General features: G+C 38.0%; 2 protein-coding genes across 2 annotated transcripts; one reads left to right on the plus strand and one right to left on the minus strand.

Annotated features, from left to right (window-relative positions):
* LOC121751330 lies at positions 1–772 on the minus strand. Its single transcript, XM_042146051.1, has one exon. It carries the CDS (start codon positions 753–755, stop codon positions 150–152), a length of 606 nt encoding a protein of 201 aa, XP_042001985.1. The 5' UTR covers positions 756–772; the 3' UTR covers positions 1–149.
* A 9,452-nt stretch (positions 773–10,224) lies between these two features.
* LOC121750148 (UBP1-associated protein 2C-like) lies at positions 10,225–13,161 on the plus strand. The gene is made up of 6 exons (XM_042144622.1): positions 10,225–10,550; positions 11,544–11,664; positions 11,880–12,023; positions 12,148–12,344; positions 12,425–12,500; positions 12,582–13,161. The coding sequence occupies exons 1-6, from the start codon at positions 10,396–10,398 to the stop codon at positions 12,882–12,884; spliced, it is 996 nt and encodes a 331-aa protein (XP_042000556.1). The 5' UTR covers positions 10,225–10,395; the 3' UTR covers positions 12,885–13,161.
* The last annotated feature ends 518 nt before the right edge of the window (positions 13,162–13,679 follow it).

A 13,679-nucleotide genomic window follows, 5' to 3' on the forward strand; every position in this document is an offset into this window, starting at 1 on the left:
GATTAAATCAAGACCTTCATTGATTTTGCAGAAATCCAACAAACCTAGGAAAAGAGAAAAGAAAAAGGGCAATAAACACAAGAATAAAAAAGGACCCAAAAAAAGTAAAAGTTAAATTTTATGGGACATCCATTTGAATTTAAATATTTTCATACACTTCTAGCCATCATCTCCTGAAATCTTCTATAAGATTCTTGTTTTTCCAACCTGAATTTCTCATGACAATCCGCAATGAACAAATCAGCAAGTTTGTCAATCTCATTTGAGCTTGACTCTTGATTTCCCTTCTCCTCCTCAAGCCACTCTAAGTATCTAGAGAGCCCTTCCGGCTCTCGATACTCCAGAGACGACGTTATCCCATCTGGGATTGCCAATGTTGTTGATGCCTTGTTGGTGTTAGTTGGAACGAGTACGTTCCAACTAGCATCATAGTAGATGTGGGAGTTGGGGTAGCTCTCTTCAGAGAGAGGCATCACGTGCGATGCACACCAATTGTAATGGAGCCTAAACGAGCCGAAATATAGCTTTCTCTTAGAGTTCCTACCCCTTTTGAATTCCACTAGGTGTAGGAAATGTATGTCCCGCACGTGCTCAAGGAGAAGCGATTTGGCCTTGGCAAAGGCACGTGTGGCGCGGTACAAGTGGGAGAAGATGAAGGTTTGGATGAGGGTTTTGAGTTTTGATATTGGTGTTGATGGTTTCATGGAGAAAATGTGAAGGGAGTTTGAATTTTTGAGAGAGGAGAGGCCAGACATTTTGCTAATGTTTTTGGTCTCTCTTGTGTGTGTGTGTGTGTGTTTTGATGTGGTGGATTTTATAAAGGGAGTTTGAATTCCAATTGTTACTAGTTAGTAGGTAATTTGAATAAAGTTGGCAATAACTTTTGCACATTGTGAAGTGTGACTTTTTCTTTGTGATTTGCTTCTTGATTTTTAGTTTGTTGGAGCGGTTCGGTTTAGCAATCGAAATGTAGTGCTCCATTTAGTACTATTATATTATCATCCTCAATGGTTATCCTGAAATGCATACAAAGTATTATAGTTGAGTAATTAATATTTTGAGGCGTCTAATTTTGCATGTTATAGTAATTAACTATAAAACAAATCCTCAAAGTATTTAAATTTACCAAAGCCCGCCATATATCTTTGAAATTGGGAGACAATTTCGAGTTGGCTAAGACAAAAAAGCTTGGGAAAATACTTCAAAAGTGGAGCGTGGCGGATTTTGAATTTGAGTCAAGTAGAGGGTGCAAAAAGCAAAATATTTCACTATTGTAACACATTAATTGTCACTATGAAAGGATTTAAAAGCAAGAATACAAGTGGTAAATAGTAGGTGACGGACAAAAATAATTTGAATGTTTATTTTATGCAATATTCATGCAAGAATACAAAACATGCATGAATATTTTGTGGACAAAATATTACATGTACATACATATGAAAAATTACGTACAATCCTATATCTGTACCAAAAGAATTCCATATGACCATATAGATGTAACTAACAAATTATTGTAATCATTCTTTTTATTCCACATAATTATTGGATGTGGTTAAATTTAACCCAATTATTTGCCAAGGCTGTACTGTAGTAGTAGTATATAGTTCTTCTATATAGGTCCATGGCTCATGCTCATGAATTTTAAAGTGATCGATCTACGAATGACATATGCATGTACCAAACTTTGATTGTAAATTTCATAATATAAACAGCTGTCAAAAGTTTTTTTTTGGAGACTGGGAAAAAATTGCTTGAGCTAAAATGTTTTCTGGCTTTATGATTCTCTATCTCTAGTGTTCCATTATTAGTTTTGTTTTTTTGTGTTTGGTTTAACTGTAGAAATATTGGACGATACCGCAGACGATGCAACGCGTTTTCCTTTTCTTTTTTTTCAAAATTTTTATCTATTTAAACCCTCATTTATCTTCCATTTTCCACACCAATAATTCTCTCACATCTCTCACTTTCCCCACACACCAATATTTCACTCCCAATCTTTCTCACTGAAAAAAATGAGACCCGACGACGACTGGAGTACCTCGGAGGGCATTACTCAGGCCTTATTCGATTGCGTTCATGAGGCTGCGGCGGAATGCTTGGCCGAAATGGAGCGCGAAGCGGCGGAGCAGGCCCAGGCGGTGCGGATCCCACGTCCGATTCGTCGTCGGACGTTTGTTCACCGCGAGCACGACGTATCTCACCAACGTCTGTTCGCAGACTATTTTTACGAGCAACCACGGTGGTGCCCGACGGTTTTTCACCGCCGTTTTAGAATGCGGCGAGATCTTTTTCTCAATATTGTCCAAACGTTGGGGCACGTGATGAATACTTCCAGTATCGGGAAGATGGCATCGGCAGACCCGGACTTACGCCGTTGCAGAAGTGCACGGTTGCGCTCCGGCAGTTGGCCTACGGCACCACGGCGGACATGTTTGACGAGTACCTTCACGTCGGGGAGACAATTGGCCGCGAGTGCCTGAAGAATTTTTGTAGGGGAGTTGTAGAGGCTTATAGCAACACCTATTTGCGAAAGCCGACTGCTGAGGATTGCCAGGCCCTGATGAAGATGCACGAGACGGCGCACGGCTTTCTTGGAATGTTAGGGAGCATCGATTGTATGCACTGGGAGTGGAAGAATTTCCCGACGGCGTGGAGAGGCTAATTTACTAGTGGATACAAGGGCAGCCACCCGACGATGATCCTCGAAGTCGTCGCTGACCATCGGCTCTGGATCTGGCATGCTTACTTCGGTGTAGCGGGGTCGAACAATGACATCAACGTCCTCAACTCATCCAACCTCTTCACCGAGCAATGCAATGGGCCCGACCATCGACTTCACTGCCAACGGACGCCAATATCATATGGGGTACTACTTGGCCAATGGCATATACCCGAGGTGACCTGTTTTTTGAAGACGATCAGCTGCCCAATGGGTGAGAAGAGAGTTTTATTCGCGCAAAAGCAGGAGGCTGCGGGAAGGATGTGAAGCGGGCATTTGGTGTGCTCCAAGCGCGGTGGGCAATAGTGAAGGGTCAGGCGCGGTTCTGGTACAAGGACGTCATCGCCGATGTCATGTATGCGTGCATCATCTTGCATAACATGATAATCGAACACTAAGGTGGAAGAGTCACCGATTGGGGCGATGATGAAGGTGAATCTAGCTCCAGCACGGTGGCCCCGCCCCACGTTCGAGGATTACCGATGGGCTTCAATGAGGTTCTACTACACATGTCTCAATGTGCAACCAACAAGACCATGCTTAGCTCATGAACGACATGATTGAAGAATTTTGGGACCATAACCGCAGTTGAGAATTTGTAGTTTTTTTTATTTCGTAGTGTAATGTTTGAATTTTAATGAAATAAAGTTTTTTTCCAATTTTTGTAGTGTTTTAAATATTCAAATAAATAAAATGCTTAGGGCGGACTATAGAGTGCCCTATAGGGCATCCCACTGCAGGTGGAAGGGTAGGAGGATGAAATGCTGATGTGGCGGAGCATAGGGCGGACTATAGGGCGCCCCATTATGGATGCCCTAACTGATTATATATATATATATATATATATATATATATATATATATATATATATATATATATATATATATATATATATATATATTAGTAGTGTAATGTAAACAAGTACTACTACTATTTAGGGTTCATATCAAATTTATTTTTGATTTTGGACACGAGTGGGACAAAGAGTTGGTTCCGAGTTTTAGATAAGTTGATTGGGTATGAAGTAGTTTGAATAATATACAAACTAGACTAGAAAAAAAATTGTATAACGAAAATCACTACAAATAATATTTTCTCCGTCCTCAATTAGGAGTTCCGGTTGAGATCGTCACGGGTTTTAAGAAATATAAAGACAAATGGACTAAAAAAGATAATGGAATGTGAGTCTCATTTCTATAAAATAATTTTATAATGAAATTTGAGTGAAGATGAAACCGAAATGAAAAATCGAAACTCCTAATTGCGGATTAATGATATATATATATATATATATATATATATATATATATATATATATATATAGAGAGAGAGAGAGAGAGAGAGAGAGAGAGTTGTGATCATATGATAACCCCTAAATCACGTAATAACCCTATAACCAAATCTGAACCACACATATTTTCTAATCTTGTGGTTGAGATTCAAACTTAGATTTACTTCATAAAAAAAAAGCACGGGGGTAAATATGTCATTTCCCTCATTTAATTTCTGAATTTCGCCAAATATCACGTAAAATGATAAAACGATATATGTTAGGTTTATTGCATAGAATGATAGTTTTTCCGGATAGAATGATACTCTGAGTTGATAAAATGATAATATGTCATTTCCCTCATTTAATTTCTGAATTTCACCAAATATCATGTAAAATGATAAAATGATAAATTTTAGATTTATTGATAGAATGATAGTTTTGCCAGATAGAATGATACTCTGAGTTGATAAAATGATACTTTTGACTGACTGATAAAATGATATATGTTAGGTTTATTGCATAGAATGATAGTTTTGCCGGATAAAATGATACTCTGAGTTGATAAAATGATACTTTTGACTGACTGATAAAATGATAAAATGATATATGTTAGGTTTATTGCATAGAATGATAGTTTTGCTGGATAGAATGATACTCTGAGTTGATAAAATGATACTTTTGACTGACTGATAAAATGATATATGTTAGGTTTATTGCATAGAATGATAGTTTTGCCGGATAGAATGATACTCTGAGTTGATAAAATGATACTTTTGACTGACTGATAACATGATAAAATGATATATGTTAGGTTTATTGCATAGAATGATAGTTTTGCCGGATAGAATGATACTCTGAGTTGATAAAATGATACTTTTGACTGACTGATAAAATGATATATGTTAGGTTTATTGCATAGAATGATAGTTTTGCCGGATAGAATGATACTCTGAGTTGATAAAATGATACTTTTGACTGACTGATAAAATGATAAAATGATATATGTTAGGCTTATTGCATAGAATGATAGTTTTGCCGGATAGAATGATACTCTGAGTTGATAAAATGATACTTTTGACTGATAAAATGATATATGTTAGGTTTATTGCATAGAATATGATAGTTTTGCCGGATAGAATGATACTCCGAGTTGATAAAATGATACTTTTGACTGATAAAATGATAAAATGATACTTAAATAAGATTTTACGTATTTAAATGAGCGAAATTTGAATATCATGGGATATAAGATTTTACGTATAACTGAACCTCATACATACGTGTAACTGAACCTCATACATCTGTATATCATGGGAAATAAGATTTTACGTATTTAAATGAGCGAAATTTGGATACGTAAATTTTATCATGAGCGAAATTCAGAAATTAAATAAGCGAAATGCCATATTTACTCTCTGCGCCTTTTTTATGAATGAAAGCTAAGTTTGAATCTAGACCACGTGATTTTAAAAATGTGTGGTCCAGATTTAATTATAGGGTTATTACGGGGTTATCATTATAATGCACCTCTATATATATATATATATTCTCTATGCTTTTTAATTGAAACATATTTTTGTCCCTTGTTGAGATTTCCCATTTTATGTGAATTATATATCTACTACTAGTAACAATTATCCGGATGTTGTGATTTGTGCTGGTATGCCTAAACTCCATTTAATAAATCGCCACATGATCATATAGAAAATGATGAATAAGTTGATTTCCATGAATTTAAAAAATCAAGATTGTGACAAAACAAAATATTCAACTTTGTAATGCAACGCTGTCAAAGATCGACAAAATCTCCTTTGTTACCCAATTCTTCAATGTATTACAAGAAGAGCTGCCAACTCTTTTGTTGCCCTAAGGTTCAATGTTAGCAATCATGGGATTTTGGGAAACCCTAAATCACTCATATATACGATGATCAATCATTCTCTGTGATAAAATTTATAGATTTCCGATCAAGATATGACGTTGATGTATTTTGTATTTTAGCACTATGAGCTGTAATTTTCGTGCTCGTGTAAAAAAGATTTTGTGAGGTAAGAATTCATATGAGTTGCATGCATAGTTGTTACTTACCACATTTCAAAGTATTTTTGATGGATGATTGTGAAAAATGGTTTTGTTTGAGTCTTTAGTTTGGTAATTCACTTTGCGAGTCAATATAACATACAAAATTACAAATACAAATGAAAGTTATGAATATTGAAAATTTTCAGATTATAAACTATTCGATAGTCTCAAATTTTAAGTATAGAAAAGTGAGTTGAAACGGATCGCTTTTGAGTTCTGACAGCTCGACCAACGACCAACGTGAGCGAAACTGCAGTACTATCACAATCTCTTCCTACTCAATTGTCACACATCAAATTTGTCTTTCACTATCAGAGATCCAGAGCTACTTAGTAACTAATTATGCATCAAGAAAATGCATTGAAGAAAGGCCAATTTCTTCTCGATGTGGCCGGCGATCGTGGCAGTTGTCCAACAGGGCATGGCAAACCCACGTGGGGTGCTTGGGGCTTAGAGCATCCACAACCGTGCTCTTGCCAGCGGCACGGTTGTGGGCCCGGGCGGTACTATTCATGCCTGCTCTCTGGCAAGAACACAACACCCACAACTGTGCTCTTCCGCAAGGACGAGCACAATTAATTTAAAATTCAATTAAACAATAACATTTCCATAATATTAAAATTCATTTAAAAACCACAATAAATATTACAAATGACAACTAAAATTAAACATTACATAATTAAAATCCTAAAAATGAAAAATTACATAATTAAAATCCTAAAAATTAAAAATTACATAATTAAAATCCTAAAAATTAAAAAAACCACTACTCGTTGCCAAATTTCGCCCACATGTGGTTGATTAGGTCTTCTTGTAGTTGATTGTGGATTCGAATATCGCGCATTGTGTGTCTTGTCTCGATCCTCTGGCCAACCGTCGTATGCTCGCCTCGGCGTGGGGGAGACCTCGCTGTTGAGCTTCCGGCTTCGTCCTCGTCGTAGAAGCTAGCCGCCATCGGCCCTTCGTCGGCTATAATCATGTTGTGTAATATAATACACGTGAAAATGATGTCGGCGATATTATTCACGTACCACAGCCGAGCCGGGGCCTTCACAATGTTGAATCGAGCTTGAAGGACCCCGAAGGCTCTTTCGACGTCCTTCCGCGCTGACTCTTGACGCTGCGCAAAAAGAACCCGTCTCGGGTCGTGCGGGTTGTGGAGCGTCTTCACGAACGTCGACCACCTTGGGTAGATACCATCGGCGAGATAGTAACTCATGCGGTATGTATTTCCGTTGATGGTGAAGTCGATCGCCGGTGCTACACCATTCATCACATCATTGAAGAGTGGTGAAGAATAGAGCAAGTTCAAGTCGTTGTTGGATCCGGCAACGCCGAAATATACATGTCAAATCCATAGGCGATAGTCGGCGACCGCCTCAAGGATAAGTGTTGGGCCGCCGCCTTTGTGACCGCTTAAGTGTTGCCCCCTCCAAGCAGTCGGGCAATTCTTCCACCTCCAATGCATGCAGTCAATGTTGCCAAGCATTCCGGGAAAGCCATGGACTGATTCGTGAAGACGAAGCAACCGTTGGCAATCATCGGTGGTGGGTGCCCGAAGGAATTCATCCCCAAAAGCAGAACGAACGCCCTCGCAAAAATTCTTTAAACAAAGGATTCCAGTGGACTCACCGATATGCAAATACTCGTCGAAGATGTCGGCCGTTTGCCCAGTAGCGAGTTGTCGGATGGCACACGTACACTTCTGCAACGCCGTGATACTTTGCCGGCCGGCTGCATCTACACCTGTTTGAAAGTATTCAACACGTGCGGACAATGTGTTGACAATTCGCATGAACAAGCGCTTTGACATGCGAAAACGGCACCTGAAGTAATCTGCCGGAAACCGCGGATGGTCGGCAAAGTAGTCGGCAACGAGCCTTTCGTGGGCTCCCTCCCGGTCACGATGGATGTAGCGGCGATTTGATCTAGTGCGTTGAGGAGGATGAGCGGGGGTATTCGCCGCGACATATGCTTCGTAAGCGGCACGATGTTGTTCGTAGTATTCTTGTTCTTCGCACTCCGCTTCCGCCATGAGATGAGTGAAATCCATTTGATGTTTTGAGTGAAGGTTGAATGTGTTGATAGTTTGTATAAGAATTATGAATGAGAGATGAATGAGAGATGAATTGATGTGATAAATGAGTGATGAATGTGTGTATTTATAGATGATTTTGGGGAAAAAAATAAAAAATCAAAAAAATTCAGAAAAAATGGGAAAAAAACGGCCATATTTTTGGGATGTGGAAAATATTTTTTTTTTATTTTTTAGCATTATTTATAATTAAATACCGATTTAAAAAAATATATAAAAATGTTTAAACACAACGGCTATGCCATTGACGAATGAGAGCGCGCCACGTGTGTGCTCGCTGGCACGGACGTGCTCGATACATCGAGCAGCGCCGTGCCAGCGGCGCGAGCGCAGCGGCGGCGGATGGCGTCCGTGCCAGCGGCGCGGACGGCGGTGGCGACGGACGCCACCGCTGCGCATGCTCTTAATCCCCCAACAATTTTTGCATTTAGTATATATTAGATTTGTTCGATTTAAAAGATTATATCTCACAATTAAATATAATATATTAGTTAAAAGACTTTTATATATATTTTGCCTAAAATTAATTACATGTGTCAAATTAATTATATGTATAGAGAATCCATATTGATGATGGTAAATGTCTTCATACTAATGGAAAAGAGTAGGGGTGGGAAAAAATATCGACATACCGAAATACCGGACTTATCGTACCAAAAAAATACTGAAAATACCGATTTTTCGATATAGCGTAGTTTTTTGTACGGTATGATACTGTACCGAAAGTTTTCGGTACGATAACGGTATCAAATATCCTATACCGCGGTATACCGTGGTATACCGAATCTTCGATATAATATATATAAATGTAAAATATTTAATATATTTATGTGTTGCCATTATTTTACTTTATTTTTATTTGGCACATATTTGTACAGTAACCTAAACCGTGTGTCCGTGTCCCATTTTCTATTTAATATATTAATATTAGTAGTTAGCTTATGATGGTTTCATGACTTCATCAAGTTTAAGTTTAATCATTTCATCTCTTCATAGTTAATTAGGTGGTGTCGATATACGGATTTATTCTTCATATATTTATTTTGGTTCGGTTGTTTCATAGTATTTGCCGATGTGATTATGCTCGACTATTAATAAAGATTGTCAAATGCAAGATGACATCTTTAAAGATTTCTTGTGGATTGTGAGTATGAAAACAACAAGGTTGCGAGAAATGAAGATAGTGTTGATAACTTGAAATGTTATTTTAAATATTTTAAGTATAGGTTTGGTTGTTTTGGATTTGGATTTGGATTGTTGAAGTTTTATTTTTCTGTACTTTTTTCAAATAGTTAAACACTTGTAAATGATATTTTATAATTATAATAGATTTTTTTATAACATGTATAATGGTATTACAATATGTCGTACTATATTTCGGTATACCGTAAAAGTATGGTATACCGCAATAACGGTATGATAATGGTATTGAAAATTATCATACCGAATTTTCGGTATACCGGACTTCGGTATACCGAAAATTCGGTAAGGTATCGGTATGAAATTTTTTCATACCGCTACTTTCGGTACGGTATGCGCCCGATCCACCCCTAGAAAAGAGGGAATATAAATAAAATTTGTACTTAAAATTTTATTGTTCACTTAATCTAAGTAAAAGATAAGTGTGTCTACGAGAAACAAGTATCAAAACCAAATATAGCCCATCATCCCATCAACCACTTGAAATACATTTTAAAATAATAAAAGACACATTAACTCCATAATTTGTGACTTGGGCTATTAATTAGCCAACAAAAAATGGGATAAATACTAGTCGAGCTAATTAAAAAGTAACCACGTGACCAAAGTTTGAGATAGAATAACCCCATGAAAACGTTATTACAAGTGCAATATTTCAAAATTTGTACTCATACTACTATTTAATATTGAAAACCCTAAATTTGTAAACTCTAAATATGATTAAATCGAATCACTCTATATTGGGCTCAAGGACCCACATTGCTCTGGCCTATCTATTACGGCCCAATTCGCACAAAAAAAACGTTAGTTGAACCGAATTAATCTGTTATTTTTTCAGTAACAGATAAAGGGTTCAGTTTTCGCCTCCCAGCCAGCAATCCAGCAAGAAAAACACACCACACACACTGCAGCTGCACTTTTCGTGTACAAAAATCTTCATTTCGGAGCTAAATAGAGACAGAGGAAGAAGAAATAGGCGCTCGCTGAGTAGGAATAAGAGGAGAATAAGTATTAGCTCAGAAAATGGAGGATTTGAAGAAGAGGAAGCTAGATGAATTGGGGAACAGCGAGGTGTCGCCCAACTCCAAAGATTCGACCGCGAATTCAACTATTGAGGAATTGCGCGCGCTTCTTGACCCGCTCGCTAAGCCGCAGCTCGTTGATATACTTGCTAGAGCGTAATCCTCTAACCCTAATTCATTTTCTAAACTAACTAGCTTTCTATTATTTCTTTTTTTCACGATTGGAATAGGTTAGAATTGTTACTATTTGGAAATGTTTCCGGAGCTGGAGGTGTTTGTGGAGCTGATATGTGTCCTTTATTTAGAAGTACTATTAGTTAAAATATGGGATTTGTTGCATAAATGTTTCACTGGACAACATGATTTTATGAATTATGAGCTTAGGGGATTTGATTGTTGGTGATATTATTATATGGGCAGTCTAATATATGGCTCTGCTGATATTTACAATTTGAGACAGCGAAGAGTTGCAATGATTTCTCTAGGGCTCTCAGGGCAATGTGGTGTAAGGACCAATAGTTTGTTAGTATAGCCTTAAAGGCTATTTGTAATATTTGGCATTGATGTCCTGTGTAATTAGATGCTGTAGCAGAGAAAGTTAAAACAGGAAGGTTTTCCACAAGGCTATAGGTGGCGAGTTTGGATATGTTGGTTGTTGGAAATTTAATCAGGATGAGGGCTTTATCTCAATATAGAAGTTTATATGGTAGGATTAGAAGTTAATGGCACATTGCCTCTATTGCATTATTGATGTTTTTACCATGTATGTGTACAAATGCTTAATTGTGCTTGTGTGTGGTGTGCGAGGTGGATGCCTGGTGTGCGTCTACATGTCGTCTTACACTACACTAAAGGCCATTCTTGTTCAACCTGGTGGCGTGCTGTGTGGATTGACATTTGTATGTATAGAAGTTTATATGGTAGGATTAGAAGTTAATGGCACATTGCCTCTATTGCATTATTGATGTTTTTACCATGTATGTGCACAAATGCTTAATTGTGCTTGTGTGTGGTGTGCGAGGTGGATGCCTGGTGTGCGTCTACATGTCGTCTTACACTACACTAAAGGCCATTCTTGTTCAACCTGGTGGCGTGCTGTGTGGATTGACATTTGTATGTGTGTGCTTGTTTGCATGTTCTGGCGTGAAGTGGGTCCCAATATCCTTCTATTGCTGAAGAAATTAAAAGTGTTGCAAGTGCTGATCCTGCCCTTCGAAAGCTTTTTGTTCGGGGTTTAGCATGGAATACTACTTCAGAAACTTTGTGTGCTGTGAGTGTTTGCTGCCTGCTGGATATGCATTTTGTTTTTTGTGAATTCTCCCTGTTATACGCTTATATGACTATTGGTCACTGACACAAATAAATGATAATGTATCCAAAGTTTCGATGTGTATTTTCTTTAATCTCACGTTCTTCGTCATGCAATTTTGGGGTGTTAATGTGAACATCTGGACTTATTTATGTTGAGTGAATGATTTTATGCAGGCCTTTATAGAGCATGGTGAAATTGAAGAGGGTGCTGTGATATACGACAAAGTGACAGGAAAATCGCGTGGTTATGGTTTTGTTACTTTCAAAGATATGGAGTCTGCTCAGACGGCTCTAAAAGCACCTAGTAAAATGATAGATGTGAGTATTTTAGTTCATACCTTGCAGACAAAATTGAAGGTGTTTACAATTTAAATAAATAACCACCAGCACCCCTGAGTTGAACTTCTCCTTTCCATTTTATTTACCCACATATTTGTTTCAGGGTCGTATGGCTGTTTGTAACCTTGCGAGTGAAGGGCTAAGCAGCAACAGCATAACACCTGATCAAGCCCAAAGGAAATTGTACGTTGGTGGTTTGTCACCTGAGACGACCAGTGAAATGCTGCTCGCCTTCTTCAGTAGGCATGGTGAGATTGAAGAGGGTTCCGTTGCTTATGAAAAGGACACAAATAAATCACGGTAAAAAAACCTCCTCTCTTCAACGCGAAGAACAATTCTCCCCCTATATCTGGTCTGATGGATTTTGTCCTTTTGTACAGCGGTTTCGGCTTTGTTACCTACAAGACTGTCGAGGCAGCAAAGAGAGCTATAGACGACCCCCAAAAATTGCTCGGAGTGAGTTTCCTTAATATAAAGACTCTTCTTTGAACTGTAAAAGATGGATACGTAAAATATCTCCCATCTCATCAATTGCAGGGAAGAAACATCACTGCCAAGCTAGCCGATAACTACAAAGGGAAGGTTACACAATCACAGATACCATCATCCGCAGTTCCAGTGCCTGTACATATGAACGGTGGAGCCCCTATGGGGTACGGCTATCCCCAACCGATGGCAGCATATCCGCCTGCTTCCTATACTAACCCACAAACAGCAGCAGCTCCTCCTTATGCTGTCCTTCCACATTACTCTTATCCTCAGTATGGTGTTAAGAAAGACACGCCTCCTCCACAAATGGCCATGGGGGGCTACCCTTCTTACTACATGCCCAAGCAATGACCACCTTAACCCTAACTACTAGTAAGGTAATGCTTAGCGCTGATGCACATGTAATTTTTCTTCGATGGCTTCACCGGTTTCTCTCTCTGATCGTAGCTGGGAGAAGAGAGAAAGAAACTCAAGTAGAGAAGAAGCTGCATGCTCTGATGCCAATTACTAATTAATGTTTGAATGATTTTTTTTTCTTTCATCTTTAATGATTTTGTTAGCCGTTCTGTATTTCGTAATAATGTTGACTTGTCCTTGCAATTTATTTGCTTCGTTTTTCTGATGTGCATATATTGGTTAAGGAGAGAAAATACTCAAAAGTTTGACAAACTAACAAGAGCGGTAATGATCACTTATAGCATCTCCTACTTCATCTCCTAATGCATCAATTTTCGAGCGATGTTTCCAGGTTTTGAGACCATCATAATGTCACTCTGAAACCCGAAATAGAGTAACAAAATAGCTCCAATGGTACTGCAAAACATATATCAATTTAGGCTTTTGAACAAGATATATCCATTTTTGGTTTACACTAAAACAAGCATTAATTCAATTTTCAAATTTTGTGAGTGTAAAAAGTAATTGGACGTTGAATATGCTTTTAAGTTTAAATTTGGTATAAATGGTTAAAGTAAAATCAACATTTGAGGAGTAATATATTTACACTAAAATGGATTTGAATTTAGTGTTCTTTTATAAAGAGAAAAAGTAATAGTTACCTATTTACTTTGTGGTGATTCGAACCATTGACCTATTAGTTAAAGAGGAAGCGTCTTACCAACTGAGCTTCACTTCGTCCTCTGGGTT

Source organism: Salvia splendens, chromosome 10 (assembly GCF_004379255.2).
Source record: "Salvia splendens isolate huo1 chromosome 10, SspV2, whole genome shotgun sequence".
Classification (NCBI taxonomy): Eukaryota; Viridiplantae; Streptophyta; class Magnoliopsida; order Lamiales; family Lamiaceae; genus Salvia; species Salvia splendens.